This window comes from Oryctolagus cuniculus, chromosome X (genome assembly GCF_964237555.1).
Source record: "Oryctolagus cuniculus chromosome X, mOryCun1.1, whole genome shotgun sequence".
Lineage (NCBI taxonomy): Eukaryota > Metazoa > Chordata > Mammalia > Lagomorpha > Leporidae > Oryctolagus > Oryctolagus cuniculus.
In genome coordinates, this window is record NC_091453.1 from 52,529,569 (window position 1) to 52,550,898 (window position 21,330).

The 21,330-nt window shown below is 40.0% G+C and overlaps 1 protein-coding gene across 4 annotated transcripts in view; it reads right to left on the reverse strand.

The window, feature by feature from the left end:
- The window catches only part of HDAC8 (histone deacetylase 8), a 256,056-nt gene that overhangs the window by 127,748 nt on the left and 106,978 nt on the right, over window positions 1–21,330 (reverse strand). For all 4 annotated transcript variants that reach the window (XM_017349748.3, XM_008272803.4, XM_008272804.4 and 1 more), the window contains exons 8-9: window positions 15,218–15,390; window positions 12,787–12,881 (exon numbers count right to left, since the gene is read on the reverse strand). In XM_017349748.3, coding sequence (XP_017205237.1) covers window positions 12,787–12,881; window positions 15,218–15,390 — 268 coding nt within the window. The remainder of the gene's footprint in view (window positions 1–12,786; window positions 12,882–15,217; window positions 15,391–21,330) is intronic.

Here is a 21,330-nt window from a genome sequence, read left to right on the forward strand (position 1 = left end):
TTTTCTCATTTAAAAAGTTCCTAAACCCTGCCTGTATGAAGCTTTTCTAAAATAGAATAGTTTGGTGAATGCCAGGTGCCATGACCTTACCTAAGATTCAAATACACAATTTCTAGTATTTATTTTCACTCATACTCACCTCTACTCATAAGATGACAATATTTCTTTTAGACAAGTTGTCAGTGTTTCATTCCATGAGCTGTCAGTGTTAGCAAATTCTGTTAGGCTAAATCCACATAGCACTCAATACAGCACGATGTTCAATTTCTTTATTAGTTAGGTACTTTCTGGGTTCCAAATTCTTGGCATTGAGGGACTAAGGAGAAACAAGCCCCTGGCTGTGAGGAGCTTTTCCAGTATTTATTAACAATAGTAACATCTACAACTTATTGAGTTCTTATTACATGCCAGCCACTGCTCTAAGCACATTATTTCAACCAACATATTTAATCCTCACACTAATCTTTGTTTTACAGGTGAGGAAACTGAGACAAAGACTCGTTAAATAATTGGCTCAACTTGCCTAGTACATATTATTACTATGATTTTTCCACAGAGCTTGTCAAAGAAAGTAGGCCTGCCTGATAAATACCTTTGTTTAATTTTAAAGTTTTATTTACAAAAATTTGTTTACATTTTCAAAAAAGTTATACACACAGTGAAAACTTTCTAAGTCTTGACTTGTGGCTTCTGTTAATGATGGAATAACTTCATTTTTTGATGGAACAATTTTTTTTTTTTTATTTTGACAGGCAGAGTGGACAGTGAGAGAGAGAGACAGAGAGAAAGGTCTTCCTTTGCCGTTGGTTCACCCTCCAATGGCCGCCGCGGCCAGCGCGCAGCGGCCGGCGCACCGCGCTGATCCGATGGCAGGAGCCAGGAGCCAGGTGCTTTTCCTGGTCTCCCATGGGGTGCAGGGCCCAAGCACCTGGGCCATCCTCCACTGCACTCCCTGGCCACAGCAGAGGGCTGGCCTGGAAGAGGGGCAACCGGGACAGAATCCGGCGCCCCGACCGGGACTAGAACCCGGTGTGCCGGCGCCGCTAGGCGGAGGATTAGCCTAGTGAGCCGTGGCGCCGGCCTGATGGAACAATTTCTATCAGACCAATCTTTATGATAAATTGTTTGGTGGTATTGGAGAATATCCAAAAACAGACAAAAATAGAGGGAATTCAATCCTTGGATGAAGAGAATCACACTGGGGATAGGGGAGACATTTATTTGTGTTTTGTGTGATTTGTGGTAGAACTCGAGCAGAAAGATGTAGGCTTAACAGCTTAAACATTAGAGCCCAGAGTTCCCAAAATCTAAAGGTACCAACAAAAATATACTCATTATTCCAAGAATCAGGAAACTCTCAAATTGAATGAGAAGAGACAATTAATAAATGTTAACACCAAGATGACATATATATTAGAATTATCTGACAAGGACTTTAAGGCAGCTACTATAAAATATTTCAAGGAGCAATTAAAGACATGCTTGGAACAAAATGAAAAAAAAAACATGAGAAAGTATTAGCAAAGAATATAAAACATAAAAAAGAAACAAATGGAAATTTTAGAACCAAAAAACACAGTATCCAAAATAAAAAACCTTACTGAATAGTTAAATAGAAGAATGGAGATGGCAGAGAAAAAAAGCAGTGAACTTGAAGACAGAACAATAGAAATTACCCAATCAGAGATACAGAGAGAAAACTGACTGGAAAAAAATTAACAGTCTCTGGGTCCTTTGGCAAAAAAAAAAAAAAAAAAAAAAAAAAAAAAAAAAAAAAAAAAAAAAAAAAAAAAAAATCAACACTATTTGTGTCATCAAAGTCCCAGAAGGAAAAAAAAGAAGGTGGCACTGAAACAATATTTAAAGAAATGGCTGAAACTTCCTTAAGTTTAGTGAAAATCATAATTTTACAGGTAAAATTGGTGAAATCTAAATAATTTCTGTTGAACTAATGTCAATTTCCTGGTTTTGATATTGCAATAGAGTTATTATAAGATGTTACTGTTGATGGGAACTGAGTGAAGGTAACATGGACCTTTTAGTACTATTTTTGAAACTGTGGATTTATGAACATTTCAAAATAAAAGAGGATAAAAGAAATCATTGGATGAGATGTGGTAAAAAATTCATTGGATGGGATTAAAATAAGATTGGACGTTAAAGAAAAAGAGTGTGTAATCTTAAAGATAAATTAATAAAAATTAAGCAAATTTAAATATATAAGCATAGGGAAAAAATAAGCAAGCTTTACTCACTTGTAGGAGACAATTCATCAATATACCATACGTTTAATTAGAGCCCCAGAAGGACAGAAGAGAAAATAGGGCAAAAAAGGAGAAATATTGACAATTTTCCAAATTATATCAAGAACAGCAAACCACAGATCCAAGAACTCAGGGAACTCCAAGTAGGATAAGTACAAACAAAAATACACTGAAGCATATCATGATCAAAGTTCCAAAAACCAAATATAAATTTATAAAGGTAGCCATAGGAGAAACACACTATATACAGGGAAACAATCATAAGAACAAGACTGATCTCCATTAGGAACAATGGAAGCCAAAAGAAAACAATAACTGTTAATTGAGAATTTTATATTTAGCAAAAATTTCTTTCAAAAATGAAGGCAGAAAAAACTGATGGGAGATAAAAAAGAACTTCTGCTTATGGTAACGTGATGGTCAATTTTATGGTGTCAACTTGATTGGATTAAGGAATATCGAGAATCTGAAAAAGCATTATTTTGGATGTATCTGTGAATGAGTTTCCAAATGAGATTAACAAGTGCCTCAATGTGGGCAGGCATTATGGGAAGATGACTTGGGGCTTGACTCTAGTCAGTTGCTGGTCTTTGGACTACAGGCTACACTCGCACCCCGTTTGCTGGCACTCAGGCTATTCGATATTGAATTGAGAATCATACCCTTGCCTTCTGTAGTACTGAGGCTCTTGGATTTGGACTGAGCCAGGCTACTGGCATTCCAGGCTCTTAAGCCTAAAGGTGATCTGTCGTGGGATTTCTCAACAGCCACAATTATGTGAGCCAACCCCCCTAATAAATTCTTCCTCATATACTTATGTGCATATCCTATCAGTTCTGAATCTGTAGAGAATCCCAGTTAATATAGGCAATGAGGGGAAAATTACATTTCCTCTAGAAAACTAGGAAACTTACAAAATATAGGATGCATTTATTTTCAGAAATTGGACAAGAAACAACACAAGATAGTGATCTTTAAGAGGAAAGGGATGAGGTGAGCCCTCTACCATCATCTATTCCTTTGGCTAGAGGTAATCCCTTGACTATGTGCAAGAAGGGAGAACCCAACAGAACCTGGAAAATACACTGAGGTTGGAATTCAGAAAGGCCAGGGTGGATAGAAACTGTGGAGATGGAGCTAAGCCAAAAAAGGAGTACTCGAAATATCCATAGAAATCCACTTCAGTCTTTTCATGAATATCCATCTGAACACATATCAGGTAAAACTTTACAAGAACAGTACAGAAAATCTTAAAAGGAAAACAGTTACTGAGGGATGGTAATATTAACAATCCCTAGAATCCACAAATGGGCCCAAAGTGGCCAGATCTTGCTGAATACATGGAGTATCAGTAGACACTTCAGATGGGTAGTGTCTTCAAAGTGAGAAAAATTAGCCTTTAGCAAAGGCTACTCAAGATCTATGCTGCCGGTGCAGTGGCTCACTAGGCTAATCCTCTGCCTTGCGGCGCCGGCACACCGGATTCTGTCCCGGTTGCCCCTCTTCCAGGTCAGCTCTCTGCTGTGGCCCGGGAGTGCAGTGGAGGATGGCCCAAGTCCTTGGGCCCTGCACTCCATGGGAGACCAGGATAAGTACCTGGCTCCTGCCATCGGATCAGCGCGGTGGGCCGGCCGCAGCACGCCGCCCGCGGCGGCCATTGGAGGGTGAACCAACGGCAAAAAAGGAAGACCTTTCTCTCTGTCTCTCTCTCTCACTGTCCACTCTGCCTGTCAAAAAATTAAAAAAAAAACTATGCTAAATGAGCTTAAAAATCAAACTTGAAAGCAGCAAACTGATATGCAGTAACTTAGCTATCTACCAGAAAAAAGTATACTCCCATTGAAATCAATACCAAAAACTCAGCACTCAATGAGGTAAATTCATGATATTTGGTATTCAAAAAATTTACTAAAAATACAAAGAAAGGAGCAGAAAATGTGACCTATTATCTGGAGAAAAACTAGTCAACAGAAACAGACCTCCAAATGAGAGAAATGGTGGAATTAATTGATAAGGACCATAAGTCAGCTATTATAAATATATTTTATATGCTCAAAGATGTAAATAATACCTCAGTGAAAAGGAAAATAGAATTTCTAGACATGAAAATATAAAATTTGAAGTGAAAATTTCACTGGTTGGGATTAATAGCAGTTTTAGCACAGAAGACAAGATCAATGAATATGGAGATAAAGCAATAGAAATGCTCTAAAATCAATCAGAGAGAAATAAAAGATGGAAAAAACATGGAAAAGGTCACAGTAACCTAAGGGATGATATAACTGGTCTAACTAGGTTTTATCTGGAGTCCAAGAGGTAGAGCATACAAAGAAGGAATAAAAATGGCTAAATATTTCCAAATTTGATAAAAACTATAAACCTACAGACCCTAGAAGCTCAATGAACACCAAACAGGTTAGGTGCAGAGAAAATAACACAAAGGCACACTATAATCAGGCTGCTAAAAACTAGTTATAAAGAGAAAACACAGAAAAACTGATACAAAGCAACAAATAGTTCATCAAAGACTTCTTATGAGGAAATATGCAGGCAAGAAGACATTGAGATGACATTTTTAAAGTGTTGAACGAGAAAATTATCAACCTAGATAGAATTCTATACCCAATGAAAATCTTTCAAAGGAGCTCAAAGACTCCAAATGCAAGAAAATAAGGAGATGAAAATGCTAATTACCATGATTTGATCAGCACATCTTGTTAAAATGTAATATCACACTGCACTTCATATATGCAATTATTACATGTTAATCAAAACATATATAAAAACCTCTGTGGAATGTAAAATATTAAGACAAAATGAAGACTTTTTAGACAAAAGCTGAAAGAATTTGTTTCTAATAGACCTTCATTACAAGAAAAATGAACTTAAGTTTTTTTAGGCAGAATGCAACTTGTACCAAATGGAAATATGTATCTACACAAAGTATTGAAGAATACTGAGAAGAGTAAATACATATTTTCTTCCTTATCTTCTACTTTTCTTTAAAATACAGTTTAGGGCTATGTTAGAAGCAGTAGGCCTGATGTTGAGTACAAGGCAATGTGGCTGAAGGCCAAGGAGGGGCAAGGCAGGGTGTCAGCCAGGTGGCAGAGAAGAGCAACATAGTCTGGCCAAAAGATAGCACAGCCCAGCTGCAGGTGTAAGGGCTGTGGTCCAGAACTACTCATAGCTGGTGCATTCTAGCCAGCACATTGCATTCCTTGGCTGATGTGAGTAGCTGCCTAGCCTCTCTGTATACTCTGCTGGAGCCCATATAGCAGGTGCCCCTCTTACAAGACCCCTTGCTGGTGTGGCTCTGGGTCATCCCCTCCATCTCTTTCCTTTGATTTCTCACTTTTCTCTTCTGAAGTGCTGGCATCATTACCAGTGCTTCGACTCCCTGACCCTGAACAAGTGGAACATGGAAAAGCTGTCTTTAGTTATACCTACTATAATCTCTGTGATTTTCTTGTTTAATAAATCATTATTTTATAATCCCAGAAATTTATTGCCACCTAGACAGAAATACAAGAATATGGATTGTTGGCTTAACAAAGGGAGATTAGAAGCCCCTGTTTACTCAAACCAGAGGTGCAACATCTATGTTTATAGAAGCCAAAAAAGCTGAAACTGAAGTATCACTGAGGGTTCTAATTCACGGAGGGAAGGGATTTACTTCAAAGAAACTGGATAAAAATGTAAACAAGAGATGAAGATATAATTAAAGCTATTTTATATTTGTCACTAATTTACCTGCTAGTATCTTATGCAACAGAACATTTTCAAATAGTTTGAAAAGAATTCATCATTTACGTTGCAGCATCATTTTCAGACTACTCATTCATAGTTAGAGGAAAAGGAATTGAATATGTTAAGTGCAGACATGATGAGCTCATTGAAAGCCAAAAATTGTTTGTTATTGCTTTTCAAACTTGAAATGAAAAAGCCACTGAAGCATCTTACGGGTAAGTAATTATTCTGCATTGGCTGCAGGATTGCATATGATAGCTCAGAGACTAAAAAAGCCTTGGAGATCTGACATCACTCACTGTCTACTCAATGAAAAGTTAGTAAAATAACTCATGGCACTGCTTTTTCTCAATGGTACAGTAACTTGTTTACCTAAACATTTAGCTATAAACGTAAGAGTTAGTTACTTCTTATTTGCAAAATTGTGCTCTCAACTTATAGACAAATCTACAAATATGACTGAATTTGCTGTTTTGTTTGCAGTCATGTAGTATTATCATGAACTAATGTTTTACATGAATGGTTGGCAACAAACACAATTGACAGTGAAACATTTAGACTACCAAATCATTTGAATATCAGGCTTTATGCTGGAGTAAAATTTTTATATTTGAACAGAGGTACAAAAGAGATGATAAGTAAAACTACTTGGCATCATTGAAGAAATTAAGGCAGGAGCATCAAAGTATACCATCAGCTATTGTATTCTACTGCCATGCTTTTATAGTTAAAAAAAAAGAATTCAATTTCACTTAAGAATACCCTTGATGAAACATTAAAAATTGTTAGTTTCATTAACTCTTGATACTTGATTTAATATTCTGACGAAATAGAAGGTATGCTTAAGGTTTTTTAGCTATTGATTGTCTTTAGGAAACACACACCTGTGATTAAATGGTAACTATAACTAGCCACATTTTTGTAAATATTTATGTATTTATTTGGAAGGCAGAGTTACAGAGAGGCAGAGCCAGTGGCAGAGGCAGAGAGAGGTCTTCTATCCTCTGGTTCACTCCACAAATGGCCGCAACAGCTGGAGCTATGCTGATCCAAAGCCAGGAGCCAGGAGCTTCTTCCGGTCTCCCACGTGGATGCAGGGGCCCAAGGAGTTGGGCCATCCTCCACTGTCTTTCCAGGCCATTAGCAGGGAGCTGGATCAGAAGGGGAGCAGCAAGGATTTGAACTGGCTCCCATATAGGATGCCGGCACTAAAGTGGCGGCTTTACCAGCTATACCACAGCGCCAGCCCAGTAGCCATATTTTTTATGGAGTTTTATTTTTGCTTGAAAGAATGCACAAATCATGATTAAATTCTTGAATATTTGGAAATGTTTAAAAATGAAATGAACCTATCACTTCATGGTAAACAACTGAAACTGTGTTTCCAATGATAATTGTATTTTTTGAGCGAAAATTAGAATTTTGGAAAACTTTATCCTGCCCCTGTGAACTTGATTCCCAAAATTTTTCCAGTGAGATCAGTGATATCAATTAATGTGATTTTTAAAATACTACATAAAATTAAAAATAAGTTAAAAGTGTACTGTAGGGGCTGGCATTATGGCATAGTGGGTAAAGCTGCTGCCTGTGATGCCAGCATCCCATACGGTTGCCTGTTCATGTCCAAGCTGCTCCACTTCTGACATAGCTCCCTACTAATGGCCTGGGAAAATCAGAAGAGTATGGCGCAAGCACTTGGGCCCTTGCACCCACTTGGGAGACCTGGAAGAAGGTCCTGGCTCCTGAGTTTGTCCTGGCCCCTTCTGGTTCATTGTAGCCACCTGGGGAGCATTCCAGCAGAAGGAAGATATGTCTCTCTGTCTCTCTAACTCTGACTTTCAAATAAACAAATAAATCTTTTTAAAAAATCCATGACTGGGGCAGGCATCGACTGTGGTGCAGTGGTTTGGGACACCCGGATGCCGTATCTGAGTGTCAGTTTGAGTCCTGGATGCTCTGCTTCAGACCCAGCTCCCTGCTAATGCATCCTGGGAGACAGCAGTGATGGCTCAAGTGCCTGGGAGCCTGCAACCCACGAGGGAGACCTAGACTGAGCTCTGGGCTCCTGACTTAGGCCTGTCCCAGGCATTGTAGGAGTGAACCAGTGGATGGAAGATCTCTCTTTTGAATGGCTATATACATTCCCTAATATGAATGACATATGTAAGGTATAGTTAATATAACTAATTCATCAAAAGTTCATAAAAAAGTGGTATTTTTTGTTAGCAAGACCTACCTGATGTGTGTATGTGTGTGTACACACAAAAACAAACAGAAACACACATGAGGAATCTTCAAAAAGTTCATGGGAAATGCGTATTATGAAAAACTACCCATGGATTGCAAAATTTTTGCACCAAATACATTTATCTTTTAGTTTCATTTTCTATGAAATTTTTGAAGTGCCTGTGTGTGTGTGTGTATTTGATTTATTGTATCCTAGTTCTTTTTTTTAACTGTTTTTTTTTTTTTGACAGGCAGAGTTAGTGAGAGAGACAGAGAGAAAGGTCTTCCTTCCGTTGGTTCACCCTCCAAATGGCTGCTATGGCTGGCGCGCTGCGCCAATCCAAAGCCAGGAGCCAGGTGCTTCCTCCTGGTCTCCTATGCGGGTGCAGGGCCCAAGCACCTGGGCCATCCTCCACTGCACTCTCCGGGCCATAGCAGAGAGCTGGACTGGAAGAGGAGCAACCGGGACAGAATCCGGCGCCCCAACCGGGACTGGAACCCAGGGTGCCGGTGCTGCAGGCGGAGGATTAGGCTCACTGTATCCTAGTTCTTAAGTAGTATTACTGGACTACAGAACACTCTTTTTTAAAAAATGGATTTATTTATTAATTTGAAAGGCAAAGTGACAGAGAGGGAGGGAGGTAGGGAAGGAGGAAGAGAGAAAGATCTTGCATCTGCTGATTCACTCCCCTAATGGCTGCAACAGCCAGGTTTGGGCCAGGCTGAAGCCAGGAGCTGGGAACTCCATCCAGGTCTACCATGTGGGTGGCAGAGACTCAAGCACATAAGCCATTACCCACTGCTTTGCCAGGTGCATTATCAGGAAGCTGATCACAAGCAGAACAACTAGAGCGCCAACTGGCACTCTGATAATGGGATCCCAATGTTGCAAATGGTGGCTTAACTTGCTGTGCTGCAACGCCAGCCCCCAGAACATTCTTATACAGAATTGTCCAGGTGGTTCACTAAATTATCCATGTAATTGGTCTTTTTATGAACCCAGTTCACCTTTGGGCTTTCTCTATGGTTGAGATACCTGGGCATACATAGGCTTCATTCCTCTCAGCTTTCCCAGCTGGGATCAAAACTCTTCTTTCAGCTGGGGCTGCTTCCTTACTCCATGCTTGGCTGACCAACCTGACTCCCCAATTGCTGGACTGAGACTAACTCCCTGATAACTGGTTTTATGGCATCATTGGCTTTATGGCATCAGTGGTTTTGTATCTCATGAGGGCCATGCTTGAAGTCTCATCCCCAGTCACTCATAATATTTATGCTGGACTTCCCTTCCCAACTTCCTTCCTTGCATTGGTAATATAGCGTTTTCCCATGGATACACCTGTTTCCTATAGCTGGAATAGCTGGTACTTCTTGCAAAGAATAGGAAGTTGCTAGTGGGGTTAAATTGTGTTCTAGAGAAAGGTTAGATTATGTTTCCAATTCTTTCATCTTAAAAATAGAAGTTTCTCAGTGTGAATGTAGACACTTGTTGTTCACTCATTTATTCAGTTGTTCATTCAGTGAATGGACATCAACTAGGTAGGTGCTTAATACTATCCTAACTACTGAGAGGGAATGCAGAAAACCAAAACACAAATAATCAAATGAATGCTACAGGCTATATGTGTTACAGGAGTACATATTTGAATCTCTTAACAGGTCTACTTTTCTCAAGTTTCTCCCCTTTGCAATCCATCTTCCACACTCTGCCTGCTGAGCTTTCTCAAATCAAAGCTCATCTATTTTCATAGAAAAAGTGTAAGCTCTTTAGTGCAGCATTTAAGGATTTTCATAATATGCCCCATTTTCCATTCAAACCTTAATTCTTCCTACTCTCTCATACAACCTATGTTCTACACATAGGAAATTTCTCATTGGTTTCCTGAGGCATCAGGCCTTTTACAATCTGTTTCCTCTGCCTAGGATGTCTTCCTCTAATTTTCACCTAGGAAATTCCCAATCAACCTCTAAGGTTTGGTTCAAAGTCTTGTTGAAACCTTTCTCCTATGCCCCACATCTACCCTGAATTTGAGCACAATGTTTTATCATCTTTATTAAATGATGAGAGTGTTGAGATCACCAAGTTTATCTTGTTCATCTTTGTATTTCTGAATTCAGGCCTGAATAGGGCTTCACAAGTTGTAAGGGCCCAATGAGTGTTTGTTAAATGTATGAAGGAATAAATAAATGTGAAGGAGGAGCTCAAGGCACCTTGGTATATTTTGATGAGGGTTTTCAAAAGTCACAAGTCTTGAAGCTAAACCTAGCAAGACAGTAGAGAAGTGGGGATTGGGCATCTAAAAGAGGAGGATTTTCATCCTCGGGGATGGAATAACACAAGGCCATGACTGAGGGTGGAGACCGTGAGGAGGTCATCTAGGCTGCAGCTGACTGCTGCAATATCTTGACTTTCCAGTAGCTAGATTTCTCAATTACATTTTCTGCTCCTGAATGGCAAGGTATTTTGTGAACTCCTTTGTTTCCCCTTTATATTTGATGCATATCTCCATAGTCACTGTTCCTATGGTCTTATGGTTCTTATTCTGTTCTGTATTATAACTGTATGTATTTGTATATCTCTCCAGCACTGACACCACCCTTTCTGTCCAACTGCTTGAGGCAGGGATGAAATCTTATTGTCTCTGTTTCTTCCAAAAACACCCAGCACAGTGTCTGGCACACAGTGGGTGCTCAGCAAATAATTTTTGAACTACCATTTGTTGATCTGATTTCAGAGGCCCACAAGGTTATTTGTGTGCAACTGTGTATTATGACACAAAACTTAAATATGCCTTTATACTGCATAGTCTATTTCTGGCAATTTTCATTAAAATGTTATCATATTGTACCTGGAAGACTGTCATTTCAATTTTCTTCTTTGTTCCTTCTTGGATGACTCACATCTTTATACCAGAAAGATATGACAGAAGGGATTCACAAAGAGTTTGCACAAATTTATGAATGACATACTCAAAAGTGTCTGAGAATAAGAGAGGAGCATGCAAGAAGGAAGGAAAGAAGTTGCATTTCCAAAGTGCTCATTAGGTGCCAGCATCTGTGTGTTAGGTGCTTGACATACATTTTATCTCACTTAATCTTGCAGACTATTTCAGTACAAACACAAAACATTCTGACCCATAAGGCTAAACTCACATGCATTCAGGCACACAGCTTCTCCAGGTGCCAGAGCAGTATTCACCTTTATTAAAATGTTATCAATCTTTTAACACAAGTGAATCTTTGGATTAGCCTTTGGCATCTTAGGAATAGAACACTCACTCTCATTTCAGGCTTTCACAGCTTAAAACCCCTTTCTGACATAACCTGATCAGTTTTTAAAGTCCCAGTGCTTTAAATTACAATGCAATCTGAGATATTCCCACAGCAATAAGAGCGATTACATTTGTTCACAGCACTTACCTTTATATTTCATTAAGCCTCCAAATACTGAATAAATGTAAGTCAAGTCAAGAAGAGAGACTTCTATTAACCCTGACACCAGCAAATTGTCTCAAATTATAGTGTGCCTTCTATTTGTGTTCTAGACATATTGAATGGGTTTTCTGAGATAAATTTTATTATACCTCGCCCGTGGTATTAGGAGAAAATTGGAAGGAAATTAGTTTAAGTTGTTTCTAATTTTTAAAAAGTAATAGTAACTTTAAAAAGCATAATTCTCCCAAGTACACAGCTTCTACAATCTGGCAGAAATCATAACGTGATAACCAAAGTACCATCCCTAATCCTTGGGAAATAGCTTGAGAAGGTGGGGCTGCAAGTACCGGTTTGTTATTTGAAGTCACACAGTCCAAGGCCTGTAGCTATACATCCTGATCTGTGATAACATGCTTCCTGCCAAGGCTGGGAGTAGGTAGGAATAGAAGGGTCTCATATAGCTTTCCATTAACTTATTTTGGGAAAACGAAAACAGACATCTTGGCTTTAGAGAGCATGAAGCTCATCTTGTATGACTAAAGAAAATGACAAGAGCAAAAATGACAGGCTTCACATTTTGGATGGTCCTGCCCCAACCTCTGTGTGCCACTAATTGCTGGAAAAATGCCACACCTGTCTTTGTAGTGATTATATGTTTCTTAAATTTTACATCAGTAAAAGAAAGTTGAGAGACCAGGACTACCACCAAAGAGCATGTGCTACATACCACCTATGGGACTTGTAAGAAAATAGACAAAAACCTAGCTAACGTGTTTTAAAAATAGCTCCTTCCTTTTTGGGGGCTAGAGGATGAAAATATGCACATATTCCAAAGAGTTCTTTGTGTGAACAGGTGACCCCCTTCCCACAGTCTCTGTAATTAATTGAGAAATTAAAGTTGGTTGGCCTTTGAGATCTCTTGTAAAAAAAAAGGCAGAAGGTCTTGGATATTTTGGAACAAGAGTCCACTATTCTGCCAAGACAGTGTGTTATTGTTACTGAAGTGTCTCTCAACAAAACGGTATTGAGTGGTGAGGACGTGATTTTGATTAGGTGGAATGACTCAGCTCTTCCCCTTAAAGAAGAGAGGACTTGTCAGAGCCTTACTTACCTCATGATCTGGGATCTCAGAGGATAGTGTTTTCCCTAGGATGACCCCGGTCAAGTATGTCCAACAACGAGCTGTGTTGGCAAGGTTGTAGCCTCCTGTCTCCATCAAGAAGTGTGGAGTTAGGAAAGAATAGTCACAAAACAGCAGGAGAGGGAAGGGGGTAAGGAAGGAGAGAAAAATGTTTTAATAAAAGGGCTAAGAAGACAACTCCAACTTGCAGAATTTCATCTAACCATCCCTTTATGACATTATTAAACCACCTAGTAGGCTAACTTTGGTGGGCCAATCAGTTCATGCAGTGTGGAACTGGGAAATCCAAGGGCAACAAATATTAAACAGGCTCTCATCTGCCAACAATTATGTACCTGAGGAATCTAAGCTACTCAGTTTCACCAAGAGACTTTGGCAAGACTGAGATCCCTGGAACTTGGATCTCTGGAGGTGAACTCCACAGTGTGAAGGTTTCTGTGATGCATTTTGCAACAGTTTTATAAAGTGACTGCTGGGTGTGATTTGTATTTTACCATCGGAAGATCTGGCTCTAAAAGCATCCAGGAAAGAGAAAAGGAAAGTGCTGACAGACACAGACTTCCTTCTTTTAATATCAGCATTCCTTTTTGCCACAAAACATAGGCCTTGGTGGCAGAGATCAAAGAGAGTGAGCCGAGGAAAGGACTGCTGATTGATGCTCTGCCCTATCTCGTCAGGTCCTGTCACAGTCACCCAGCAGCCATACTACACTGGCTAATAATCAGCATATTTTTGTGCTGAGTAGATGTGCTCTGCCATGCAAGCATTAGAACATTGGCCGTTAGCTAAATTCCAAGAGTGTAAGGGTACAATGGGATGATTTCCTTACCCCAGCGCAGCCTAAGGGAAATAGAATCTGGTTTATTTTGGGTAGGACGACTATATAAATTATTGTCCAAAATGGTACACTTTCAAAGAGAACACCATTAATCATCACACTGGGATAACAAGTATAAACTGGGATATCTGGTCAACCTTTTCTTACGCTTGTCTACTATATGAAAGGCCAGAGATGTTGAGCTTCTGAAGTATATCTCTGTTAATTGTCTGTGTATTAATGGGGGCTGAAACTTTCAGGTAAACAGAACAGGTATTACTTCAAACAAATTCTGAATTTATAAGAGACTTATTTGAAATTATTGTTTCATTTCAAAACTGTAGATTTTGCTTAATAAGCTGTCTCTAGCACACATATAATATGATTAGATTTGAAAACAGTCCATTTATGCACAAGCATTTCCAGCAATATATATATTGTATAAGAAGGCTTATATGAGTATATTCAAAAGCCAGAACTTTGAGCTAAGAAAGCAAAAAGAGTTTAGAAAATGCTAACAGGCTCTTTGAATAAAGGCTGTAGTGTAGAAAAAAGTCAGCCAGACACATGTTGTAGAAAGGTCTTTTGCCTTCCTAGCTGTACCTGAATCATAAGCAGCATCCTTAGTGCTGTCAAGGAAAATAATATGTTACATAGTACTTATTAATTTAATCTTTTTCTTGGATTGAAGTTAATATATATCTTGCCAGCTTTTCATAAGAGGTTGTCTCTTGTAAGTGCCTTTAATTTTGATCTCTCTAGGGTTTGAGTGTGAGGGTGTTTGTTTGTGAGGGGGAAGACCAGGCTTGTATATTTTTGTTGAATGCTCATTCATCTACATAAGGCTTCCCTATGATTTCCCCTAATTTGGTTTTTATAACAGGTTAACAAAGCAACAGACTTACTTCTTCCCTAACACATGCACATTAAGCTCAACCTGCTTGATCATATTATTTTAACATAACAATCCAGTCATCCAGTGAAATAAAGATTATGCCAGGTAGGTAGACAGATTGTAAACAAGGCATCTTCAAAGGTGGTTGAGTTTGTGGAAGCTCTTTTTCTCAAATGTACAAATACTTCCATTGAATAAACCCAGATTTTTGTTGGTTAAGTTATACAAATAACAGAACACACTGAAGGCAAGAATGCCAAAGAGACTCTTTGGATCTCTCCATTTTGCTTCATTATAACAAATTCATGCTTTTAGGTGTGGGGGGAAGAGTGATTACTGAATTCAGCTTATCTATTTAATTAATTCATTTGTTTACTATTTATATGAATAGAGTTAGAATTTCAGTGGTATACTTCCAAAAGACAATTATTAAGACAAAGGACTTTTGCTTCAGGAATCGAGACTTCAGAGTGCCAAGGAGTCAAGGCACATGCGAAGCTGAGGAAGTGTGTCAGATTACTCCCTCCCTGCTCATCTGTGGAGGTAGTAGATTTCATTAACTCAGGCTCCTAGGCCACAAGCAGGTTAGCATTATCCAAACTAAGGAAGCCAAGTTTTTCTCAACCATCAGTGGACAAAATGTGGAAGAAGGTCAACAAATTCTCCTAGTGACCTTCCTTTGTACTCACCTCCTCCCAAAATGAGTGTTGCCAATTGCCACTGAAGGACATACTTAAGACACTTGCCAATTCCCACCGGAGTCATGTTAAAGGAACACATGGGATCACCAGCTATGGTATCAGCTCCCAACTGCAAGACCACTGCTTTGGGATTAAAGGCTTGGTATGCCTCCTTCAGTACACTGTAGATAAGAGAAAGGATACAAAATGTCAGAAAAAGATTGGTCAGTTTGGTCCAGTCATAGTGGCTGTGAGGTTTGTTGGAGGTAAAGCTGAATCAGCAAATAGTTAAGGAAAAAAAGCCACACTCTAAAACTCATCACACTTTCCACTCAAAAAGGATGAATTAGACTGTATGTACATTATAAACGAATAAACTTGGTCCAAAAAATCCCCCTCACCAATAAGCAAATTTGTTCTTCTGTTTTATAACTCATACTTCCCTGAAATATTAATATTAAGTAAGTGTCAACAGCCATGGGGAATTGTGTATACTTATTCCATTTTAAAAACTGGGAAAATAAGTCATAAACATTGGATAGTTATTAAGATTGTGACAATACTTAAGAGTTTATCAGCTAGTTATCAGTGGGGGCTGGGAGTGAGAAGTCCATGCTTTCAAAGCATAAATGTTATCAGCTTATCTTTTATTATGCAAAAAGCTTGAGGGTTATAAAATGCAATCCTCTCCAAAACATATGTAACCAAGGTATTAGAGGGCAAGGAACTGTAACAACTGACCCAAAATTATAGTGGGTAATACTGCACATAATTTTAGGTAAAATCATTCAATACTATCAAATCAACCTAACTGCTTTTTTCAATAGCTAGAAGCCTTATAAATGAAAAGGAAGATGTCAATTTGACAGATGACCTTAGTCAGACTTCCAATATTATCATTAATTGAACACTGACAATGTCCAGAATGCATTCCTAGGAGTTATAAGGTCCCTGCTCTCAAGGGGCTTACAATCTACTTTCCAGACAAAACATATACCAGTCCTCAAGGGCCTGCATAACTCTTACAGAGACATATAAACAAGTGCAAATTAACATACTTCAGAGTTGAGAAAATACAGAGTCAAAAAGTGATCGAAAATGTTGAGGTTAATGACCCCTTCATAATCAACATGTCAAATTACACCAGTGCGGCAAAACTAGAAAAAGCCCAGATCCTTCTGAAACTGCAAAAGGAATTCAGGGATATAAAATGCTGCCCTCCCCACTTCATATGTATCCAGGGTATTGAAAGCATTGAACAGTGCTCAGCCACAGAGGCATTCTTTGACTCAAAGGACTGTTTGCTTTTGATTTCTCATCTATACAAATATTGAGTGACTGCAGAGATTCTAGGACTATTATAACAATTATGACATATAATCCTTAATATAGGAATATTTGGTTCTACTCTCTTTCATGTGCTTATCTCCTGGGTGCAGAGGGAAGATAAGGCACCTGAACAGTTGAGAGGACAGTTACTGAGCATCTACACGTACAGAGCACCCTATTAACTGCTGCTGGGAGACACTGAGCAAGGTGTGATGTCTGTTCTAAAAAGATTTCTAGCTTAAAGGGGGGTGGGAGCAAGCAAGACTAATGTTCTTTTCATTCATTCTTTCCCTCACTTAGCACACATTCACTGAGGGCCCACTATGTGCCCAGCATATAACTGTACAAGATGCTGCAGGAATAAAGATGAATGTGGCACATCTTCTATCTTCACATGGCCCAGAATGGAGGGGGAAGATACAGACTATGTCAATAAATAATGAAAACGCAATGATCACTGAAACATCATAAATACAGAGGATGGAGGAACCAACTTTTCCAGAGGTTAGAAAAGGGTCTACAGAGGTAATCCTTGACTTAGGTGCTAAAATATGAGAATGATGATGAGTCAACTCTCCAGATGGCTAAAAATGAAAAATGGTGATGGTAACAACAATTCCTGGTGAGGATACAGAGAAACTAGATCACACATGATTTTGCTGGTGGCAAGTGGTATAGCCACTCTAGAAAATAGCTTAGCAGTTCCTGTCAAAACTAAAAATACATTTAGCATACAGGCCAGCAATTGTACTCTTGGGCTGTTTATTCCAGAGAAACTAACACTTATTTTCTCATAGGAACTGTATATAAATGTTCTCAGTGGTTTTATTTGTAGTAGCCACCAAACCGGAAACAATTCAGATGTAAATAGTAAAAAAAAAAAAAAAAAAAAACACAACAACAACAACCCTGGTATATCTATACCATGGGAATATTGCTCATCAATAAGAAAAAACCAACTATTGATATGGGCAAAATATTTAACCAACTATTGATATGGGCAAAATATTTGGATGTATCTCAAGGAAACTATGCTGGGTAAATAAGGCCAATCTCAAAAGAATCTGTACATTATTCCATTTATATAACATTTGTGAAATAATTACTATAGAGATGGGTAAGAGATTAGTGATTGCCAAGGGTTAGGAATGGGTGTGGCTATAAAGAGGTAGCATGAGGGAGCTTTGTGGTGATGTTACAGCTCTGTATCTTGATTGTGACTGTGATTATGCAAGACTACATGTGATAAAATTGCATAGGGCCAGAAACACACACACACACACACACACACACGGGTGAGTATAACTGTTGAAATATGAATTAACTCTATTGATGGTACCAATGTTAATTTCTTGATTTTCATGCTGTATTTATTATATTTGTGCAAGACAGCAACACTGGGGGAGGCTGGAGGAGGAGCTGTACATTTCTTTGCAACCTCCTGTGAATTTGTGATTCTTTTGTAATAAAAAGTTTTTAAAAAGCATAGGAGAGGGGCCAGCATGGTGGCGCAGCATGTTAAACCTCTGCCTGCAGCACTGGCATCCCATATGGGCACCAGTTAGAGTCTCAGTTGCTCCCCTTCAGATCCAGCTCCCTGCTAACGCGCCTGGGAAAGGAGCAGAAGATGGCCCAAGTGCTTGGGCCCCTGTACTCATGTGGGAGACCCAGACGAAGCTCCTGGCTCCTGACTTTGGTCTGGCCCAACTCTAACCGTTGCAGCCATTTGGGGAGTGAACCAGCAAATGGAAGACTTCTCTCTCAGCCTCTGCCTCTTCTTCTCTGTAACATTACCTTTTAAATAAATCTTTTTAAAAAAGTGTAGAAATTTATAGGCATGTGGGGTGAATATAGGGGAGTCGGAGGCAATGATGGTTGTAAGTTATAGGTAGGGGACTAGGATCCGAGAAGAAAGTGCATGTGTAACAGCATGCAGGCTTGAAACAGGGAGTGATGGGATGAGGCTAGAGAAGTAACTGTGGGCTACACATGCCAGCAAAGCATTTGAATTTTTACCTAAAGGGTATGAAATGTCTAAATACTGTGTGGGGCTGGCATTGTGGTGCAGTAGGTTAATCTTCTGCCTGCGGTGCTGGCATCCCATATGGGTGCCGGTTCTAGTCCCGGCTGCTCCTCTGCTGTGGCCTGGGAAAGCAGTGGAGGATGGCCCAAGTGCTTGGACCCCTGCACCTTATTGTGAAACCAGGAGGAAGCTCCTGGCTCCTGGCTTCGGATCCGTGCAGCTCTGGTTATTGCAGCCGTTTGGGAAGTGAACTAGTGGAAGGAAGACCTTTCTGTCTCTCCCTCTCACTCTCTAACTCTACCTTTCAAATAAATAAACAAAATCTTAAAAAAATAAACACTGTGTGTGTGTGTATATGCACACGTGTGTTGGGGACATGATTATATTTCCATTTTAAAGATGCTATATCCTCTAGTGTAGGATACACTACAGGGCTTTTGCAATAATCCACACCAGTGACAGCAAGAATGGAGAGAAGACAGATTAGGGAGATATTTCTGGAGTATAATTGATGGAATAATACAGAGTGACACTATGAGAAAAGCATATACCTATAATAATGAGTTCTTGGTAATTAGGAAAGAGGAAAGGATAAAGGGAGGCATGTGTTACTAGAATAGTTGTCTTAATGATAGCAAAGCAGGGAAAACAAGTCCTTAAGGAGTTCTGATGAAGAGGGCTCTGGATGGACAGAGAAAAGGTAATTAGAAGCTTTGAAAAATAGTATTTTGAAAATAGTGTAAATTCAAAGTTACCGGAATCGAAGAGAGTTTACAGAGGGCTAGAGGGTGCACATTCTTAAGTTCAAGACTGGAGTTTTTATTTGATTTGACAGTCAAATGGGAGCCACTGGAGAAGCATGAGATAAGTACTGGTATTTGAACTGTGATTTTTTTTTTTCTGTTGCATGTAAGACCAAAGCAATCAAGTCTGGAGGCAGAGGGGTTGGCAAAGATGTTATTCAAGCATTCTAAGCATGAGAACAACAGGAAGCAAGGTAAGGTAAATTTGGAAAAAATTGAGAGGGCTAGGTGACATAGCAGAGGGGAAAGGTCAAAAGAGAAATGATACCATGCCCTTCCTCCAGAAATCCCAGGTGGGAAAAAAAAAAAAAAGAAATTGGAATATTTCTTTTCCTATTGTCACTTCCAAATCCACTATTCTTTCCTCTCATCAGTCTCTCCTCTTTTGAAGTCAATGTTATTTACTTATTTTTTTAAAGATTTATTTTTTTTATTTGAAAGACAGAGTTACAGAGAGAAAGATATTCTTTCTCTCTCTCTCTCTTTTTTTTTTTTTACTTGAGAGTTGGAGTTACACAGAGAGAGGAGAGGCAGAGAGAGAGGTCTTCCATCCGATGGTTCATTCCCCAGTTGGCCGCAATGGCTGGAACTGCGCCAATCCGAAGCCAGGAGCCAGGAGCCAGGAGCAGGTGCAGGGGCCCAAGGACTTGGACCATCTTCCACTGCTATCCCAGGCCATATCAGAGAGCTGGATGGGAAGTGGAGCAGCCGGGACTAGAACTGGCACCCATTTGGGATGCCAGCGCTTCAGGCCAGGGCGTTAACCCGCTGCGCCACAGCGCTGGCCCCGAAAGTAAGATATTTTATCAGCTGGTTCACTCTCCAAATGGTCGAAATGGCCAGGGCTGGGCCAGGTTGAAGCCAGGAACCAGGAGCTTCATCTGGATCTCCCAAGCCCTTGGGCCATCTTCCACTGCTTTCTCAGGCGTATTAGCACAGAGCTGGATTGGAAGTGGAGCAGCCAGGACAAGAACCAACGCCCATATGGGATGCCAGCACTGCAGGTGGTGGCTTTACCTGCTATGCCACAATACTGACAGCCTCCTTATTTACTTATACTATTCAAATACTATCCAAGTTCTTATCTGTAGACCTTCCATCTTATCTGTATTCTTCCATTTCCCTTGAAGATTTTAGCTCCTGGTTCACAATTTTTCTGTCTCTCCCTTTTCTTGTCATCATTCTCTGCAGTTTGGTATTCATTCACTCACTCAGACCTTGATTCAAGCACCCAGTATTCCCTATGCTGGGCACTAGAGATACAGAAATAAGCAAGAACCAAGGAGCTACCCAAGAGGGGAAGAAGACGGGGGAAAAAAATCCAAAAAGCTGCGATAAGTGCCTCAGTTCATTCATTCATTTCATTTATTCATATACCCATCCAACACATTTTATCTGAATGCCTACTCTATACAAGGTTGGATTTGTTGTATTGAATGAAGGAGACCTATCCTTTCTGTTGATTCTCTGGCATCATAGTTTCTTCACCTTATCTGCAACAGTGATATCCACCTGTACTTCACTTAAGTTTCTCTGAGGCCTGGCCACACTTTGGGGAAGGAAGCACTTGGAAGTGTTTTATTTCTGGGACCCTGAACTCTGAATTACTTTTTTTTTTTTGACAGGCCGAGTGGACAGTGAGAGAGACAGAGAGAAAGGTCTTCCTTTGCCGTTGGTTCACCCTCCAACGGCCGGCGCAGCCGGTGCGCTGCGGCCGGCGCACCGCGCTGATCCGAAAGCAGGAGCCAGGTGCTTCTCCTGGTCTCCCATGGGGTGCAGGGCCCAAGGACTTGGGCCATTCTCCACTGCACTCCCTGGCCACAGCAGAGAGCTGGCCTGGAAGGGGGGCAACCGGGACAGAATCCGGTGCCCCGACCGGGACTAGAACCCGGTGTGCCGGCGCCGCAAGGCGGAGGATTAGCCTAGTGAGCCGCGGCGCCGGCCTGAATTATTTCTTGTTTTCTACA